Source organism: Sinohyriopsis cumingii, chromosome 8 (genome assembly GCF_028554795.1).
Source record: "Sinohyriopsis cumingii isolate HCF-2022 chromosome 8, ASM2855479v2, whole genome shotgun sequence".
Classification (NCBI taxonomy): Eukaryota; Metazoa; Mollusca; class Bivalvia; order Unionida; family Unionidae; genus Sinohyriopsis; species Sinohyriopsis cumingii.
In genome coordinates, this window is record NC_142968.1 from 102,534,333 (window position 1) to 102,551,844 (window position 17,512).

The 17,512-nt window shown below is 33.8% G+C and overlaps 1 protein-coding gene across 2 annotated transcripts in view; it reads right to left on the minus strand.

Moving 5' to 3' along the window:
• Window positions 1-17,512, minus strand: part of LOC149794261 (uncharacterized) — a 290,094-nt gene that overhangs the window by 149,652 nt on the left and 122,930 nt on the right. For both annotated transcript variants that reach the window (XM_089968394.1, XM_089968393.1), the window contains exon 27: window positions 2,078-2,304. In XM_089968394.1, the coding sequence (XP_089824520.1) occupies window positions 2,078-2,304 (227 nt within the window). The remainder of the gene's footprint in view (window positions 1-2,077; window positions 2,305-17,512) is intronic.

Sequence of the window (17,512 nt, forward strand, 5' to 3'; positions counted from 1 at the left end):
GTAAATTTATTCACTAGAGATTATACTTTTTCAGAACATTGTTTGACCTTGACTGCTAGTTTATGAACAATAGGTGTTGATCTCAATTCTGACCTGGGTTCAGAATTAGTAAACAAAGTTCTATTTTATTTTAAAATGATTGGTTATTGTCAAGGTCATGAAGGGACTATGTGGGTTAAGAAGTAACCACTTTTTAAAACTTTTATTCTGGGAATCAAATCATTGGTCTAATCAAGGCCATATTTCTGTGTATGTGATATAAACATGATCATGTGACCCCCCCCTTCTGATTTCACAACTTGGGGGAATTTCGAAACAGTGTCTTATGATACAATATAACCTTTGTTTTGAGAGAGATTTGTCAGTTTTGGGGCTTTTCATAATGATGTCAAGTTAAATTGCTGTAGCCAGATTTGAGCTATAATAATTCTTCAGATCAGCTGGATTTCAAAAGGATTCATTCTTTATTCTCTGGAAATATTTTGAGGACAGCTCACACAGAAATTTTGGAAAGACATTGCTTACAAATTTAATTTGGATTTCCAACACCGGATTGCCATTATTTGTATTTCTACAAGGAACTGTAGATAAGCACAGTACTGACTACAGTATACGTCGTCATCCATCTTGGATTTTCCATCAGGATTCAAAATTGAAATTATTAGAACATTTATTACTAGGACTTTTGCAATTTAATTCATGGATTATTCTTAGATTATTTTTGGATTTGATTCTTGAAACCGTAAGTTCTTCTCCTTTTTTCATTTTTACAGAATTTTCCAGTATTACTGATGACTACAAAACAAAAGACAGCTAAATCAGACAATACGTATCTGAATCACACAAAACTCATGCCAAAATCGTGGGGATGGTTGACAACAATTTGCAATTTGCTGTGGAATCAACATGTTCAAGTAGTCTCTTACAAAGTCAATTCACATCTGGAGGTTATTAAGTATGATGTGACCATATCTATCAACAACCAAACATAGGTATGATGTGACCATATCTATCAACAACCAAACATAGGTATGATGTGACCATATCTATCAACAACCAAACATAGGTATGATGTGACCATATCTATCAACAACCAAACATAGGTTAATATATCAAAACAGCTTATATACAACCATACTTTAAGTAATGTAATGCTATTTGGGGACAAGAATATTTGAAGTTTTTCTACTTGCAAAAGAAAGTTTGTAGACTCAACCAAGAAAATGTTGAAACTTCCAAAGGCAATGAATGACATTAAAATCTAAAAGTGAATAAATATTTTCAACAAGTCTACCCTTATGCACAAGTCTACCCTTATGCACAAGTCTACCCTTATGCACAAGTCTACCAAGTCTACCCTTATGCACAAGTCTACCCTTATGCACAAGTTGCAAACAGTATGGTCCTATTATATCTCAAGGAATTATTTCATGCTATAAAAAGGCAACATTTCCAATTAATGATCAATTACAATAATCACTTTCCATTCAAAATCCAAATAAAGACTCTGTAAGACAAGTTTCAGTATAAGAGGTCACTAATCTAAAACAGAATCCCAAAATAAATTAATGAAAGCACAAACATAAATACCATACAATTCAATTCAATGGATGAAACAGAAACCTGATTTGAAAATTCATTACAACTTCAAATTATCAATTCTAAAACCTTCCAATTTGCTACCTCACTATTTTTATACTGTTTGTATCTAGTTGTAAAAGGTTATTATAACATTTTCTGTTTATTAAAAATTCATATCTATATTTAGCTTATTATGACTTACCTCTTGTTCCGGGTTTGACATGAACTTTTGTATTTTTTATTTTTTTCTTTCAGTAGAAAGATTTAAAAGTAATATGTGGTTTTCTCTTTTTGTGTGTGCAACTATGAAAATATGCATGCAAATAATATAGGGTCACTAAGAGGATTAGTTTCACACAACTGTGTCGCCCTCTTTAAATAACGTCTTTGTTTATTATTATGTTGTTTATTATTATCACTTTTTATTATCATTACACCCCAAATTAACAATTCTAAGGTTCATTTGTATATTGATGATACTGATTCCCCTTCTTACCAGGTTATTGGACATTTGGATCACTTGTACATTAGGGTCACTTGGAGTGGTGACACTGGTAGAAGTATCCAGTTGACAAAGAGTTGTCAACTGACTAGTCAATGTTGACAACCTTGACACAAGATATTGTCGATACTGATTGATGCAGTCCTGGATATTTGACACCTGTGCTAAGTTAGTGCGGTACAGGAGACGGGTCACACTTCTGAATTTCACACTACGCCCAGCTGGAAAGAGAAATCGTCTATGTTTGTAATATTGCATTGAAGCTATTTCACGGACATAAAATATGGTGACTGTGTTCAAATATAGAGGATTCCAACTTTGGCCAGTTATATTTTAGTACTGCAGAAAAAGAGAGATTATAATATTTAAGGTGGTAAATTCTTTTAATTAGATCAATAAAGCACTAAAATCTTTCAACTACTAAAAATTCCATCCACAAAGACAAGCATTTTGCAAAATCTGGAGTCTCGTCAGTGAAATTAAAGCCATGAGCAGTATATTATGATTTCACAAAATAAGCCATCCTTAAAGCTGTTTTTGGATGTAACAGGGGTTCAAATGTAACAGGAGTTCAAATGTAACAGGAGTTCAAATGTAACAGGGGTTCAAATGTAACAGGAGTTCAAATGTAACAGGGGTTCAAATGTAACAGGAGTTCAAATGTAACAGGAGTTCAAATGTAACAGGAGTTCAAATGAATGAGTTTAGTTTATAGTACATATGCTTGTTGAGAGAAAATACATGTACATGTGGTCTGGATATCATGTGCTATTTTTGCAAGAGGTTTCTTTTTCACTTTAATCCTTACAAATCAGTAGTATTACACAAAAATAAAAAAATACATCTGTGATTGCATAAATTACTTATTTACTGTAGTTTTATTTATTTTAGTATGTATTAATTTTCATGATTTTGTAAAAAAATAAAAAATAAATAAAAATAAAGGACAATTTGTAGTAATGAAACACAGTTACTGAAGATATGTCTGACAGATGAGTCATAATTATCCATGGTGTATGAGAAAGCTAGACTTGCGCAAGTTTGTAATTTTATAATTATTTACATGAAAAACAATTGTGTGTACTAGGAAACTTGAGTGACACAATGTTCATTTAGTGGTTTAGTCCAAGTAATAAAAAAGTGTGTGCCTTAGTAGAATGCTATATGATGATTATTGTACATACACAGTGTTAAATAAGCACTTGTATTTCAACGAATAATTTTAGATACAGTCTTGTTCTTCTTTTAGATTAAAAATTTGTGGATAAAAAAGGATGTGATTTTAGGTTTAAAATTTAACAAGAAAGTCTGCTACCGGTATTTAGGAGTATAAATGTTGCATTTATCTATGCTTTATGCAGATTACTCATTCAGAAGTATCACACCTGTCATTAAATCTAAAATTGCCAAGTATAAAGTAAGTGTAGTCCTGTCACACATGTATTTTCGATACCAGTTTTACCTCAATCAAGAATCAATATAAATAAGTATTAAATTTGATTTTCAAACATCATTGCATTATTCTTTTTATATTTTTGTGTAATACCATTACTTGCAAAATGCTCTCTATCTTTACTTGTATACATACACTGTATCAAGTAAAGGAAGTGACTGAAATGACAGCAACCCAATACTGTGTACAAACATATGCATCAAATAATATGCTTTATAAAAAAAATTGTATTTCTTCTCAAAACAACAGGTTAAAACAAAACAAACACTTGTACAAGATATTAGTATTTTATTATAGTATGGTACTGAATTTGAATATGGAATATCTGAGCATTGTTGATCACAAGGAAAGTATCAGAAAGGACAAAAAATGGGTGAGGGGAGATTCTACCTCACACTGGCTCATTTTTCATTGGGTATTTAAATTTGTGGTTAATAGCAATCACAAAACCCATAAAAATGGGAACCACACAAAAAATACAAAAATCATGAAATTTCATGAACCACACAAAGGGTTGTGCTAAATTAAAATGGCATAAATGTTGTAAGATTGGAGGGACCAGATTTATGTACCACAAAAATAACCAGTGATACAGTGAATCAATAACTGCAATGGAGGAAATTTAGATGAAAGAGGTTTAATTGTTTTTCATGGGATTTGAAAAAAATGAGTATTCTGAAATGACACACTATATACCTGCCCCATATTTAATAATCCTCTATGCAGACAGTAGTTGGGTATAATTGGCTCTGGAGATTACTGACCAATGGGTGTCAAATTCTGTCATGGTATGCAGTCTTGAGCCAAACTTATATGTAAATCCTTTATGAGTATTTTTTTACTAGACTTATCATGACTATGATCTCTGAATTACAAATCCAGAATTTATAGGTTTCTGTATTACCCAAAGTGCAAGCCATCCACAAAGTTGGGTAAAAAAAACTTATTCTAGACCAAAAGCTTTTCTGCAAAACCCATTTTTGTTTGAGCTAAAATGACCATGACCTTTGAACCTATGACCCTGAAGTGCAAGCCCTTCACAAAATTTTGTCATGGTATGTGGCCTAGACTTAAGATGGTATGCAAAAAAAACCCAGTTTTCTTCTTTCAGTCATAGGGACCTTGACCTCTAACACCAAAATCAGTTTGGTAACTGTAAGTGATAAACAAGTGAATTACTGTGCTGAAACAAAACTGATAACATGCCAGAGAGATACACAGAAAATATCATAACAATAGCTACTGGCAGCATATCAAATTTGTAAGCATTCAGGCAGAATAACTGTTAACTTTCATTTTTTTTCACCAACATTTTATGCAAAAATCACTGAATGTAGACCCTGATCTGTTGGCACACTATGCAATGGCAGATGATGGTCTAAAATGTCAGTTGTTCTAATGGACTGAAGCAAAGTAAGCCCTGATCTGTCAGCACACTGCGACAGCAGATCTGACTCTACCTAGTTTGCACTTGGATGTAACTGGTTTTGATACAAATCCATTCATACTACTGGGAATTACAAGGCCCATACAGCTAAAAACCCAGGCCAAAATCAACGTCGAAGTGCTGACTATCAACTTGTTTATTGTAATGGAACCAAACAAAAAGTCTGGTTACAATTCATTTTTATGTGTATAAATCACTGTGTTCATAAACTGGGTGAAGTACAAGACTGAACAATGTAAGCTGCGACCTTTAACTTGTCCGTGCGGTCAATTAAATCTGGTCTTCATAAGTATTTCACAAAGGTGCAGATACATTAGTGGTCAGATCTGCACCATTTTCTCTTGGGACAAATGGTTAATGGACAGTGGACAACAGAAAACAGACCATCACATAAATTCTTCTGGTCCATGACTAGGAGAGTTAAAACTAATCTGGGCAGTTGAATTTTCAACTATTCTTTGCAATGAAACTTTAAAGTATCAATTCCAACTATGCTGGCAATTGATTAAAGTATACACAAAGGGAAATTAAAAAAATCAGCCAAGACTTAAATTAGTATTTCCTGTTAAACATTGTTTATAAAATATTCTGCACAAGAAAGCACTTTATGGCATTTGTTAAGCAAAAAAGAACAGATTAGAATGTTTTAGAATGGTCACCCTAATTGTGGAGTTAAGAAATGATAGGGCATACTGTTATACATTAACAAAAATAGTTAATATATTAGCAATAAAAATGCATATCAAGTTAAAAGTAAAGAGAAAATCAAAATATAGAAAAAAAATTATTAAGCATCTAGTAGTGCATGCTAGTGTTCCCTTATAATAACACTGTTCCAGGTGCACATAAAAGATAATGGTATAGGTGAGATCACTATGTACTGGAGTGCACTATGGGTGAGATCACTATATACTGGGGTGCATCACATGGAAAAATATAACTGAACAAATGTAATGGGATCAATGACTATACCTGTGTTATATCAGGGATATTGTTATAATGGGATCAACGACTACACTAGTGTTATATCAGGGATAGTGTTATGATGTGATCAATTATGAGACGTGTTATATCAGGGTTATTATTATAATGGGATCAATGACAATTTATATGTTATATCAGGGATAGTGTTATAATGGTATCAATGACTATGCCTGTGTTATATCAGGGATAGTGTTATGATGGGATCAAGGCCTATACCTTGTTATATGAGGAATAGTGTTATAATGGGAGAAATGACTATACCTTTGTCATCGACTGTTGACTGCTCTGGTAGTTTAATGGTTTGAGAATCCATCTTGGATGAGGGAGGTTGTGGGTTTGAACCCCAGCTGAGTCCTACCAAAGACTTATTAAAATGGTATGAGCAGCTGCCTCGCTTGGCGCTCAGCATTAAGAGGTCAGTGCTAGGACTGGTCGGCCTGGTATCAGGATAATGTGGCTGGGTGGGACATGATGCTACATGTCTGTGGCATGATGCACCAGTGCTAGATATCACTATAAAACTGCCACACCGCAGAGATCATAGTGATATGACTAATAAATTGTTAAAGCTACATTAAAAATCCAAATCACACACACACTCATCGATTGATCTACAATATAGCATGGGGTAATTCTAGGTTTAGATAAGAAATCTAGAAATTCTGATAATGAATTGCATCATATACATGCACTGTGAACTCATTGTTCTGGGTAACAATTTTTGTGGTTTTGTGAAAAATGAGATTATCTGAACATAACTAATAGATCTGGGATATAGCCCATTTGTTTTCACGAAAAGATCATGGTTTACTTGGTCTCGTTATTCATGCTTTATTGCAATGTCAATAGGCCCACACAAATTGGTAAACAGTAATATGGTCATTATCATTTACATGTCCCAATGACCATCACAACAGACATTTTTATCGTTCAATCAACATATGCTTCCTGCCCCACTTTGATAACAGACATGAAGTATGCTAACAACAGTTTATAAGTTCAACTCAAGAGTTCATTTCATAATACATCAGTTTAATAGACTGACACACAAACTAACAGACCTTCCCAAACCAAAATTGTATGCATTACTGAAGTAATGTAAATATAAATGATCACCATTTCAGTACATAGATCGTTTCTTCTCTATTAAAGTTACTTATTACTAACAGAGGATGTGCAAAGAACCAAATCTGAGTCCCTTTGATGTATATCATTAAAATGAGCATCACTAAGTTTTCAAGTATCTATGAATTCTATACAGTACAAAATGCATGTCAGCATATAAAGAATCTGGAGCCATATGAAGTACCAAATTTTTAACATGTGACAATGTAGCCAAATAGTCCAGATGTTTCCCCTCTATAAAACAGTCATTTGACTGATTTCACACATAGACAATTTTTACCTTCTACTTTCTGAACAAGGAGTCCCTTGAAAAGACTGACACTACTGGCCAAAAAGAATATCCTCAAATCCATTTATATTGTCCTTTTATCACACCTAAATACAAAGTTACAAATTAACTTGTGTATGCAGCAGTACAAGTCAGTAAGTTCATAACTTACGTTAAGTACAAAAATGTAAGCAATGACCTTTGGCAAGACCCCAAGGTTAATGGCTTTATTTTTTTTAAACTCCATAAGTGTGGATATGTTGGTGGTCAGATCTACTCAATTTTCAATTAGAGCGAGTCAATCATCGGAAGAATTGTTTTAGCGAAAACCCATATGACAATGTCATCATTCATGGAAACGGAGTGACAGTTTAAAAAAAGACCACCCATTCAGAACGGAGCCATACAAAGATTTTAGAACGGTCATCAAGGTGGCCATTTTGGAGTTTATTGATCAGTATCATTTTAGTACAGGAATGGTTACACTTCAAGAAAAAGGTGGCTATTTTTCTTTAAGGTTGGCATAGTCATCCATTTAGGCCAAATAATTGTCAATATATTTTACAAATTTTGGTAAGTCACCCTGGCATCATTTTCATTTTAGACCAACTATAGTCTGACTCCACATCCCCGTTTGTACCCCCCTAACGATTTCAAAAACGAGAACGTTTAATGTGACAAAAAGTGCATAGAACTAAGTCAATTAAATCATTGATTTATGATTTCTAACCTGACTGTGACCAGAATGGCACTAATTCTGGCATCCCCTGCACCATTTCATGCTTAACGGACTTTCCATACTAACACGGTGCCATTTTGTGTACACTATAGGCTAGTTTATTTCCATCAGACATCATAATGACGTAGTTCATCCTGTTCGGTAACTGCTGAATAATTGCATAAATTACATAATGTTGAGAGTTTGGAATGATATCCTTCTGCATACATGGATGTAGAAATTAAACCGCTTGTTAAATCCACATGCAAAGCAAATTTGTAGTTGTCATTATTTTCCTTTGCTTGATTCGACATTGTAAATATCGGAAGCAGATGACTTATGTTATGTACATCTGTAGTCGTGATACACCCCTTTGCTGAAAATGGACTTGTCCAGAAACTGGAAATGGATCTGAGCATGTCCGTCTATTACACCGAAAACTTCCGTTAAGCATGAAACGCGCATAAGATGTCGGTGTTAGGGCCACTCTACTCAAGGTCAGGTTAGAAACTATAAATCAATAATTTAATTGACTAAGTTCCTTGCACTTTTTATCACATTAAAGGTTTCCATTATTTAAATCAGTAGGGTGGTACAAACAAACGGGTTTGTATTATCAGACTATAAATATAATGTTTTAGTGTAAACTTCATGCTATGCCCAACCCTTCTAAAGCAGTAGGGAAAAAAAGGTTTTGAAAATGGCCTCCACCAATAATCACCATTTTTATTTAGAACTAACTAGACATCATAAGAAGTCTTTGTGTGAAAAGTCCATGTCTAAGAGATCATCCTTCCAGGAGAAGTAGACATCATAATATTTTCAAGATGGCTACAAAGGTGAGCATAAGGTAAATCTGAGAGGCACCATTTTTATTCAAGACACCATTTTTATTTAAGACCAACTAAATATCATGAGTGTGAAAAACCCATGTCACTGCATCTATCAATTCTGGACAAATAACAATAAAAAGATTTTCAAGACAGCCACAATGATCATTAAAATGGAGATGATTTAGCCTTTTCAGTTCTGACCAGTTAGACACTATAAGATATACTTCTGATATCAGTGGAGCAATGTCTTCATTCAACACCAACCAGACATCACAAGATGTCATTTAGAGAAAATCTTATGTTGGTACTACAATTCATTTTACACCAACCAGACATCACAAGAAGTCATTTAGTGAAAATCTTATGTTGGTACTACAATTCATTTAACACCAACCAGACATCACAAGAAGTCATTTAGTGAAAATCTTATGTTGGTACTACAATTCATTCAACACCAACCAGACATCACAAGAAGTCATTTAGACAAAATCTTATGTTGGTACTACAATTCATTTAACACCAACCAGACATCACAAGAAGTCATTTAGACAAAATCTTATGTTGGTACTACAATTCATTTTACACCAACCAGACATCACAAGAAGTCATTTAGACAAAATCTTATGTTGGTACTACAATTCATTCAACACCAACCAGACATCACAAGAAGTCATTTAGACAAAATCTTATGTTGGTACTACAATTCATTTAACACCAACCAGACATCACAAGAAGTCATTTAGTGAAAATCTTATGTTGGTACTACAATTCATTCAACACCAACCAGACATCACAAGAAGTCATTTAGTGAAAATCTTATGTTGGTACTACAATTCATTCAACACCAACCAGACATCACAAGAAGTCATTTAGTGAAAATCTTATGTTGGTACTACAATTCATTCAACACCAACCAGACATCACAAGAAGTCATTCAGTGAAAATCTTATGTTCGTACTACAATTCATTTAACACCAACCAGACATCACAAGAAGTCATTTAGTGAAAATCTTATGTTGGTACTACAATTCATTTTACACCAACCAGACATCACAAGAAGTCATTTAGTGAAAATCTTATGTTGGTACTACAATTCATTCAACACCAACCAGACATCACAAGAAGTCATTTAGTGAAAATCTTATGTTGGTACTACAATTCATTTAACACCAACCAGACATCACAAGAAGTCATTTAGTGAAAATCTTATGTTGGTACTACAATTCATTTTACACCAACCAGACATCACAAGAAGTCATTTAGTGAAAATCTTATGTTGGTACTACAATTCATTCAACACCAACCAGACATCACAAGAAGTCATTTAGTGAAAATCTTATGTTGGTACTACAATTCATTTTACACCAACCAGACATCACAAGAAGTCATTTAGTGAAAATCTTATGTTGGTACTACAATTCATTCAACACCAACCAGACATCACAAGAAGTCATTTAGTGAAAATCTTATGTTGGTACTACAATTCATTCGACACCAACCAGACATCACAAGAAGTCATTTAGTGAAAATCTTATGTTGGTACTACAATTCATTCGACACCAACCAGACATCACAAGAAGTCATTTAGTGAAAATCTTATGTTGGTACTACAATTCATTTGACACCAACCAGACATCACAAGAAGTCATTTAGTGAAAATCTTATGTTGGTACTACAATTCATTTGACACCAACCAGACATCACAAGAAGTCATTTAGTGAAAATCTTATGTTGGTACTACAATTCATTTGACACCAACCAGACATCACAAGAAGTCATTTAGTGAAAATCTTATGTTGGTACTACAATTCATTCAACACCAACCAGACATCACAAGAAGTCATTTAGTGAAAATCTTATGTTGGTACTACAATTCATTCAACACCAACCAGACATCACAAGAAGTCATTTAGTGAAAATCTTATGTTGGTACTACAATTCATTCAACACCAACCAGACATCACAAGAAGTCATTTAGTGAAAATCTTATGTTGGTACTACAATTCATTCAACACCAACCAGACATCACAAGAAGTCATTTAGTGAAAATCTTATGTTGGTACTACAATTCATTCAACACCAACCAGACATCACAAGAAGTCATTTAGTGAAAATCTTATGTTGGTACTACAATTCATTTTACACCAACCAGACATCACAAGAAGTCATTTAGTGAAAATCTTATGTTGGTACTACAATTCATTTTACACCAACCAGACATCACAAGAAGTCATTTAGTGAAAATCTTATGTTGGTACTACAATTCATTTTACACCAACCAGACATCACAAGAAGTCATTTAGTGAAAATCTTATGTTGGTACTACAATTCATTTTACACCAACCAGACATCACAAGAAGTCATTTAGTGAAAATCTTATGTTGGTACTACAATTCATTTGACACCAACCAGACATCACAAGAAGTCATTTAGTGAAAATCTTATGTTGGTACTACAATTCATTTAACACCAACCAGACATCACAAGAAGTCATTTAGTGAAAATCTTATGTTGGTACTACAATTCATTTAACACCAACCAGACATCACAAGAAGTCATTTAGTGAAAATCTTATGTTGGTACTACAATTCATTTAACACCAACCAGACATCACAAGAAGTCATTTAGTGAAAATCTTATGTTGGTACTACAATTCATTCAACACCAACCAGACATCACAAGAAGTCATTAAGTGAAAATCTTATGTTGGTACTACAATTCATTCAACACCAACCAGACATCACAAGAAGTCATTTAGTGAAAATCTTATGTTGGTACTACAATTCATTCAACACAAACCAGACATCACAAGAAGTCATTTAGTGAAAATCTTATGTTGGTACTACAATTCATTTAACACCAACCAGACATCACAAGAAGTCATTTAGTGAAAATCTTATGTTGGTACTACAATTCATTCAACACCAACCAGACATCACAAGAAGTCATTTAGTGAAAATCTTATGTTGGTACTACAATTCATTCAACACCAACCAGACATCACAAGAAGTCATTTAGTGAAAATCTTATGTTGGTGCTACAATTCATTCAACACCAACCAGACATCACAAGAAGTCATTTAGTGAAAATCTTATGTTGGTGCTACAATTCATTCAACACCAACCAGACATCACAAGAAGTCATTTAGTGAAAATCTTATGTTGGTACTACAATTCATTTAACACCAACCAGACATCACAAGAAGTCATTTAGTGAAAATCTTATGTTGGTACTACAATTCATTCAACACCAACCAGACATCACAAGAAGTCATTTAGTGAAAATCTTATATTGGTACTACAATTCATTTTACACCAACCAGACATCACAAGAAGTCATTTAGTGAAAATCTTATGTTGGTACTACAATTCATTCAACACCAACCAGACATCATAAGAAGTCATTTAGTGAAAATCTTATGTTGGTACTACAATTCATTTTACACCAACCAGACATCATAAGAAGTCATTTAGTGAAAATCTTATGTTGGTACTACAATTCATTTTACACCAACCAGACATCACAAGAAGTCATTTAGTGAAAATCTTATGTTGGTACTACAATTCATTCAACACCAACCAGACATCATAAGAAGTCATTTAGTGAAAATCTTATGTTGGTACTACAATTCATTTTACACCAACCAGACATCACAAGAAGTCATTTAGTGAAAATCTTATGTTGGTACTACAATTCATTTTACACCAACCAGACATCACAAGAAGTCATTTAGTGAAAATCTTACGTTGGTACTACAATTCATTTAACACCAACCAGACATCACAAGAAGTCATTTAGTGAAAATCTTATGTTGGTACTACAATTCATTTTACACCAACCAGACATCACAAGAAGTCATTTAGTGAAAATCTTATGTTGGTACTACAATTCATTCAACACCAACCAGACATCACAAGAAGTCATTTAGTGAAAATCTTATGTTGGTACTACAATTCATTTTACACCAACCAGACATCACAAGAAGTCATTTAGTGAAAATCTTATGTTGGTACTACAATTCATTCAACACCAACCAGACATCACAAGAAGTCATTTAGTGAAAATCTTATGTTGGTACTACAATTCATTTAACACCAACCAGACATCACAAGAAGTCATTTAGTGAAAATCTTATGTTGGTACTACAATTCATTCAACACCAACCAGACATCACAAGAAGTCATTTAGTGAAAATCTTATGTTGGTACTACAATTCATTCAACACCAACCAGACATCACAAGAAGTCATTTAGTGAAAATCTTATGTTGGTACTACAATTCATTCAACACCAACCAGACATCACAAGAAGTCATTTAGTGAAAATCTTATGTTGGTACTACAATTCATTCACAAACTGCAACAAGCTACAGGGGTGTAGTGATATCAAGATTTTCAAGATGGCGAATACAAGTGATGTTGCCAAGAATTAGTTGGAGGAGGTGTGGAATCTCCCCATTGGCTTCTTAAAAGGTGTGGGAGTCTGGAATATGACTGTAATATCAATCTTAACATTAACGCTCCTCCATGTATCTAGTGCTCTGTTTATAAGGAAATTAACCAACCGGTAGCTGTACTTAATTGTGCATGATTCTGTTGACATTTTTAGAAGTTAATATGTGTCTGATTACAGTGTGAATGATAGTCTCACAGTACCAAAAAAACCTTCTCATTATCTGTGGTGTGGAGAGGCATGTGCACTTCTATCTTCCTAGATTTAAAACAACCACAACGTCTGAAAATTTTGACTGATTTGTTCTTTTGGGGATTTATCACAGCTGATATATCTTAGCCATCTCCATTCCTGAGAAACTTTAATTGTTTCTGTTCAATCTTTGGTCCACATATATGAATACAAAGTATAAACAGTCTCCAAGTCATTAACACTTTCATGATCAAAGTCAAAACTAGCAGCAGAGAGAACTTTAAAGCCATCAACCAAGAGCTAGCCATTATCATGAGCACATTTGGATGGATTTCAAGCCATGCACAGTTTGGCAATGTGATGGATGCATGGAAAAGGCTGCAAGAGACACCAAAAGTACACCTGGATGATCAAGACTAAAAACACAACTTTATATAAGATCAAAACACAAAATCAAGCTTTCTTCACATCATTTGCACTTCATAAAATTTCTATTTGCAGGAACTCTGGTTTTACTGCAGGAATTCTTGTGCACTGCGAACTTCAAACTACCTGACAGGCAGTCACTTTCACATCATATGAGCACACTTGTGCAGCGTGGCAGCTTCACTCCATCACTGTGGCCATATTTGATGTATGTTTGGAGTAACATGATTTTTAAGATGGTCACAAAATTGGCAGCCATAATGAGTGTTAGATCATGGCCACTTTCAACTAGGACCAGCTAGACATCATGTGAAGTATTTTAGTACAAATAAAACATGTCAATATACCTATCCATTAAAGAGGAGTGGTAAGAACAAGATTTTCAAGATGGACACTGGATATCGGATCATAATAAATCTTTTGGTGAAAAACCCATGTCAGTAGGACCATAAGTTCAAAAGAAATAATGATAATATTTTCAAGATGGTTCCTATGATGGTTATATTAATGTCAGATCAGCACCATTTTCACTTAGGACCAACTAGACATCATGAGAAGTCGTTATTTAATGCAAATCCCATGTCATTATGTCCATCAATTCTGAGGGAGTAGTGAAACAAATGAAAATTAGGCTGGCACCATTTTCATGTAAGACCAACTAGACATCATAAGAATTCTTTCAGTGTAAACCCCATTTTGATATAACACTCTATTTTGCAGTAGTCCTATCTTTACATAATAGCAGATTTATATTTTTAAAATTCTGTCTTATGTAGATATAATCAATCGAATTATAGTGAAGTGATTAATAACAAAGAAATGTTCCAGCTACTTTGAAGCGCATTTTGTAAGTTGCAACTACTACTCAGACTATGGGATGATTGGTAGCTACTTACATTCTGCTGAAAGGGAAAAAGTAATTAAGAATTATATGAATTTAAGCAATGAAAACTCTTATATCAACAAGTGTCATTTCTATCATAATAAAAATTCAGTAACATTGTTTTGAACATATCCATTACCCTCATCAGCCTCATGCAATGGATTCATGTTCAAGTACTTTTCATTTTTATTAAACAACACATCATTGTCCAGAAACACGTTCTAAATGTGTTTGCACAAAGTTGGTATATAGAATATAGTTCAAATCAAAACATTCCTTTTGTACCTTGAAAACATTTATACTGTACATATATACTACATACAGTGTGACCCCGCTATAACACGGTAGTTGGGAGCCATAGAACCCAACCGTGTTATATATCGAACCGTGTTGTATGCAACCAAGTCAGTTAGCTGAAAAAATTGTACCCCCCAAAAAATTGGGGTGGGTGGGTAATAAATGCAGGCGGTAAAATACGTGCTTCATCAGCACAGTTACCATCTTAAATCAATGCATATTAAATGAAAAATACACCTGTAGTAAAAACAGAGCAGACATATATAATAGTTTACTTTATTTAAAGAACCATGAATTTGTACATATATGTGAATACTGTTTATATATACATGTCTAATGTATAGCATGAATAGTATCAACAAAGTGTACTCACCCGCGAACCTCATCATATACACTGAATACACAATACAAGTGATTCCATCAAAAATATGCACACACAGCTTTAAAATATTCATTAATTTTGTAACAGGTCATATTGGTCTGAATTCAGTGGAAAAACATAGCACAATCACGCAACGAATGACGAAGCACATTTACTTTAAAATGCCTCGTCCGGTTGATCACCGTTACCAGAAATGTCAACAACAAAAAAGCAGATATTTACAACATACAGAACTCATGCTAGATGTCAAGATAAGCGGATTATGGTATAACAATGCACTGTTTAGCTGGTTTGTCAGTATGGACAAAGAATTTGTTATGTAACAATCGATAAATTTCAGTGCATTTTATATCCAGTTTGCAGCTTCCTTTCATGGGGCATCTGAATTTCTGCACTCCAAACCAATGGTTGTATATAAAAGTTTAAACAGCCAACAATGTCGCCAATAAATAAAAAAACCACATGGTATGTTTTGCAGCCAATAAGGAAAAACAATCCAAGTTTGCAACATTGGCAAAGACCTACGCTATCCCAGAATAAACTTTTTATGCAGCTTTTTTCTTCTTCTTACTTTTAAGAAGAGAAAAATACTTTTTCGTGTACGAGAAAAATACGTATAAAATTTCAAAAGCCAAGCCACGATCGTTTTGTATTATTCATACACAATCTCTTCCCCAAAATGATAAGCAACTTTTTACATTTTTTTGTACTTTTTGAAGATTTTTTTCATGCACAAGAAAAATACATGTATATGAAATTTCGGAAGCCACACCACGACTGTGTTAAATCTGAATTCGAGTTATAATGGAGCGTGCTATAGCAGGGTCACACTGTATATATTGTACACCTATCCAACATGTGTACCCTACACCTATACAAGATGCACACTGTACACCTATACTACGTGCATATTGTACACCTATACAATATGCATGTTGTATGCCTATACAACATGCACATTGTACAACATGCATATCTATACAACTTGCATAATGTACACCTATACATCATGCACACTGTACACCTATACTACATGCATATTGTACACCTATACAAGATGCACATTTATACCTATACTACATGCATATTGTACACCTATACAACTTGCATAATGTACACCTATACATCATGCACACTGTACACCTATACTACATGCATATTGTACACCTATACAAGATGCACATTTATACTTATACTACATGCATATTGTACACCTATACAACATGCATATTGTACACCTATACAACTTGCATAATGTACACTATACATCATGCACATTGTACAACATGCATACCTATACAAGATGCATACTGTACACCTATACAAGATGCATACTGTATGCCTATATAACATGCACATTATACACCTATATAACATGCACACTGTACACCTATGCAACTTGCATAATGTACACCTATACAACATGCATATTGTACAACATACAAACTGAACACCATCTCCAGTGATAAGAGATTGTTTAAAGGACCAGCACCAGGACTAACAATGAAATTAGACCATAAAGAAAATCAGTTCAATTTGAACCAGCATTTTTAATCAAAAGTACTTAAGGTTGAATTTTATTATGGGAACTTATAGTGAATTTCATGGCATTATATTCAGGTTAATGGATATCATTTATGACATGTAAACCAGTATTGGAAAGTAAATTACATTATTACATTTCGAAATTCGTTTCTCATTTGTGCATGTTGCATGAAATTTAAACCATCATGTTGAATGTATTAAGATTAACTTTACCAACTTTCAACTTAACTGAAACAATACAAAACAAAACAAGGTCCCATTTCTTCCTAGTAACCCCCTCTAGAAGTAAAAAAAAAATAATATTCAGTGAGTCTCAAGGATACAGGCACTGAAAAGGTTCCACTGCCCCTGGCAATCACTCTACCTGTATGCTGAGGAAGACTACCTAGACAACTGACTCCCCTGGTAATCACTCTACCTGTATG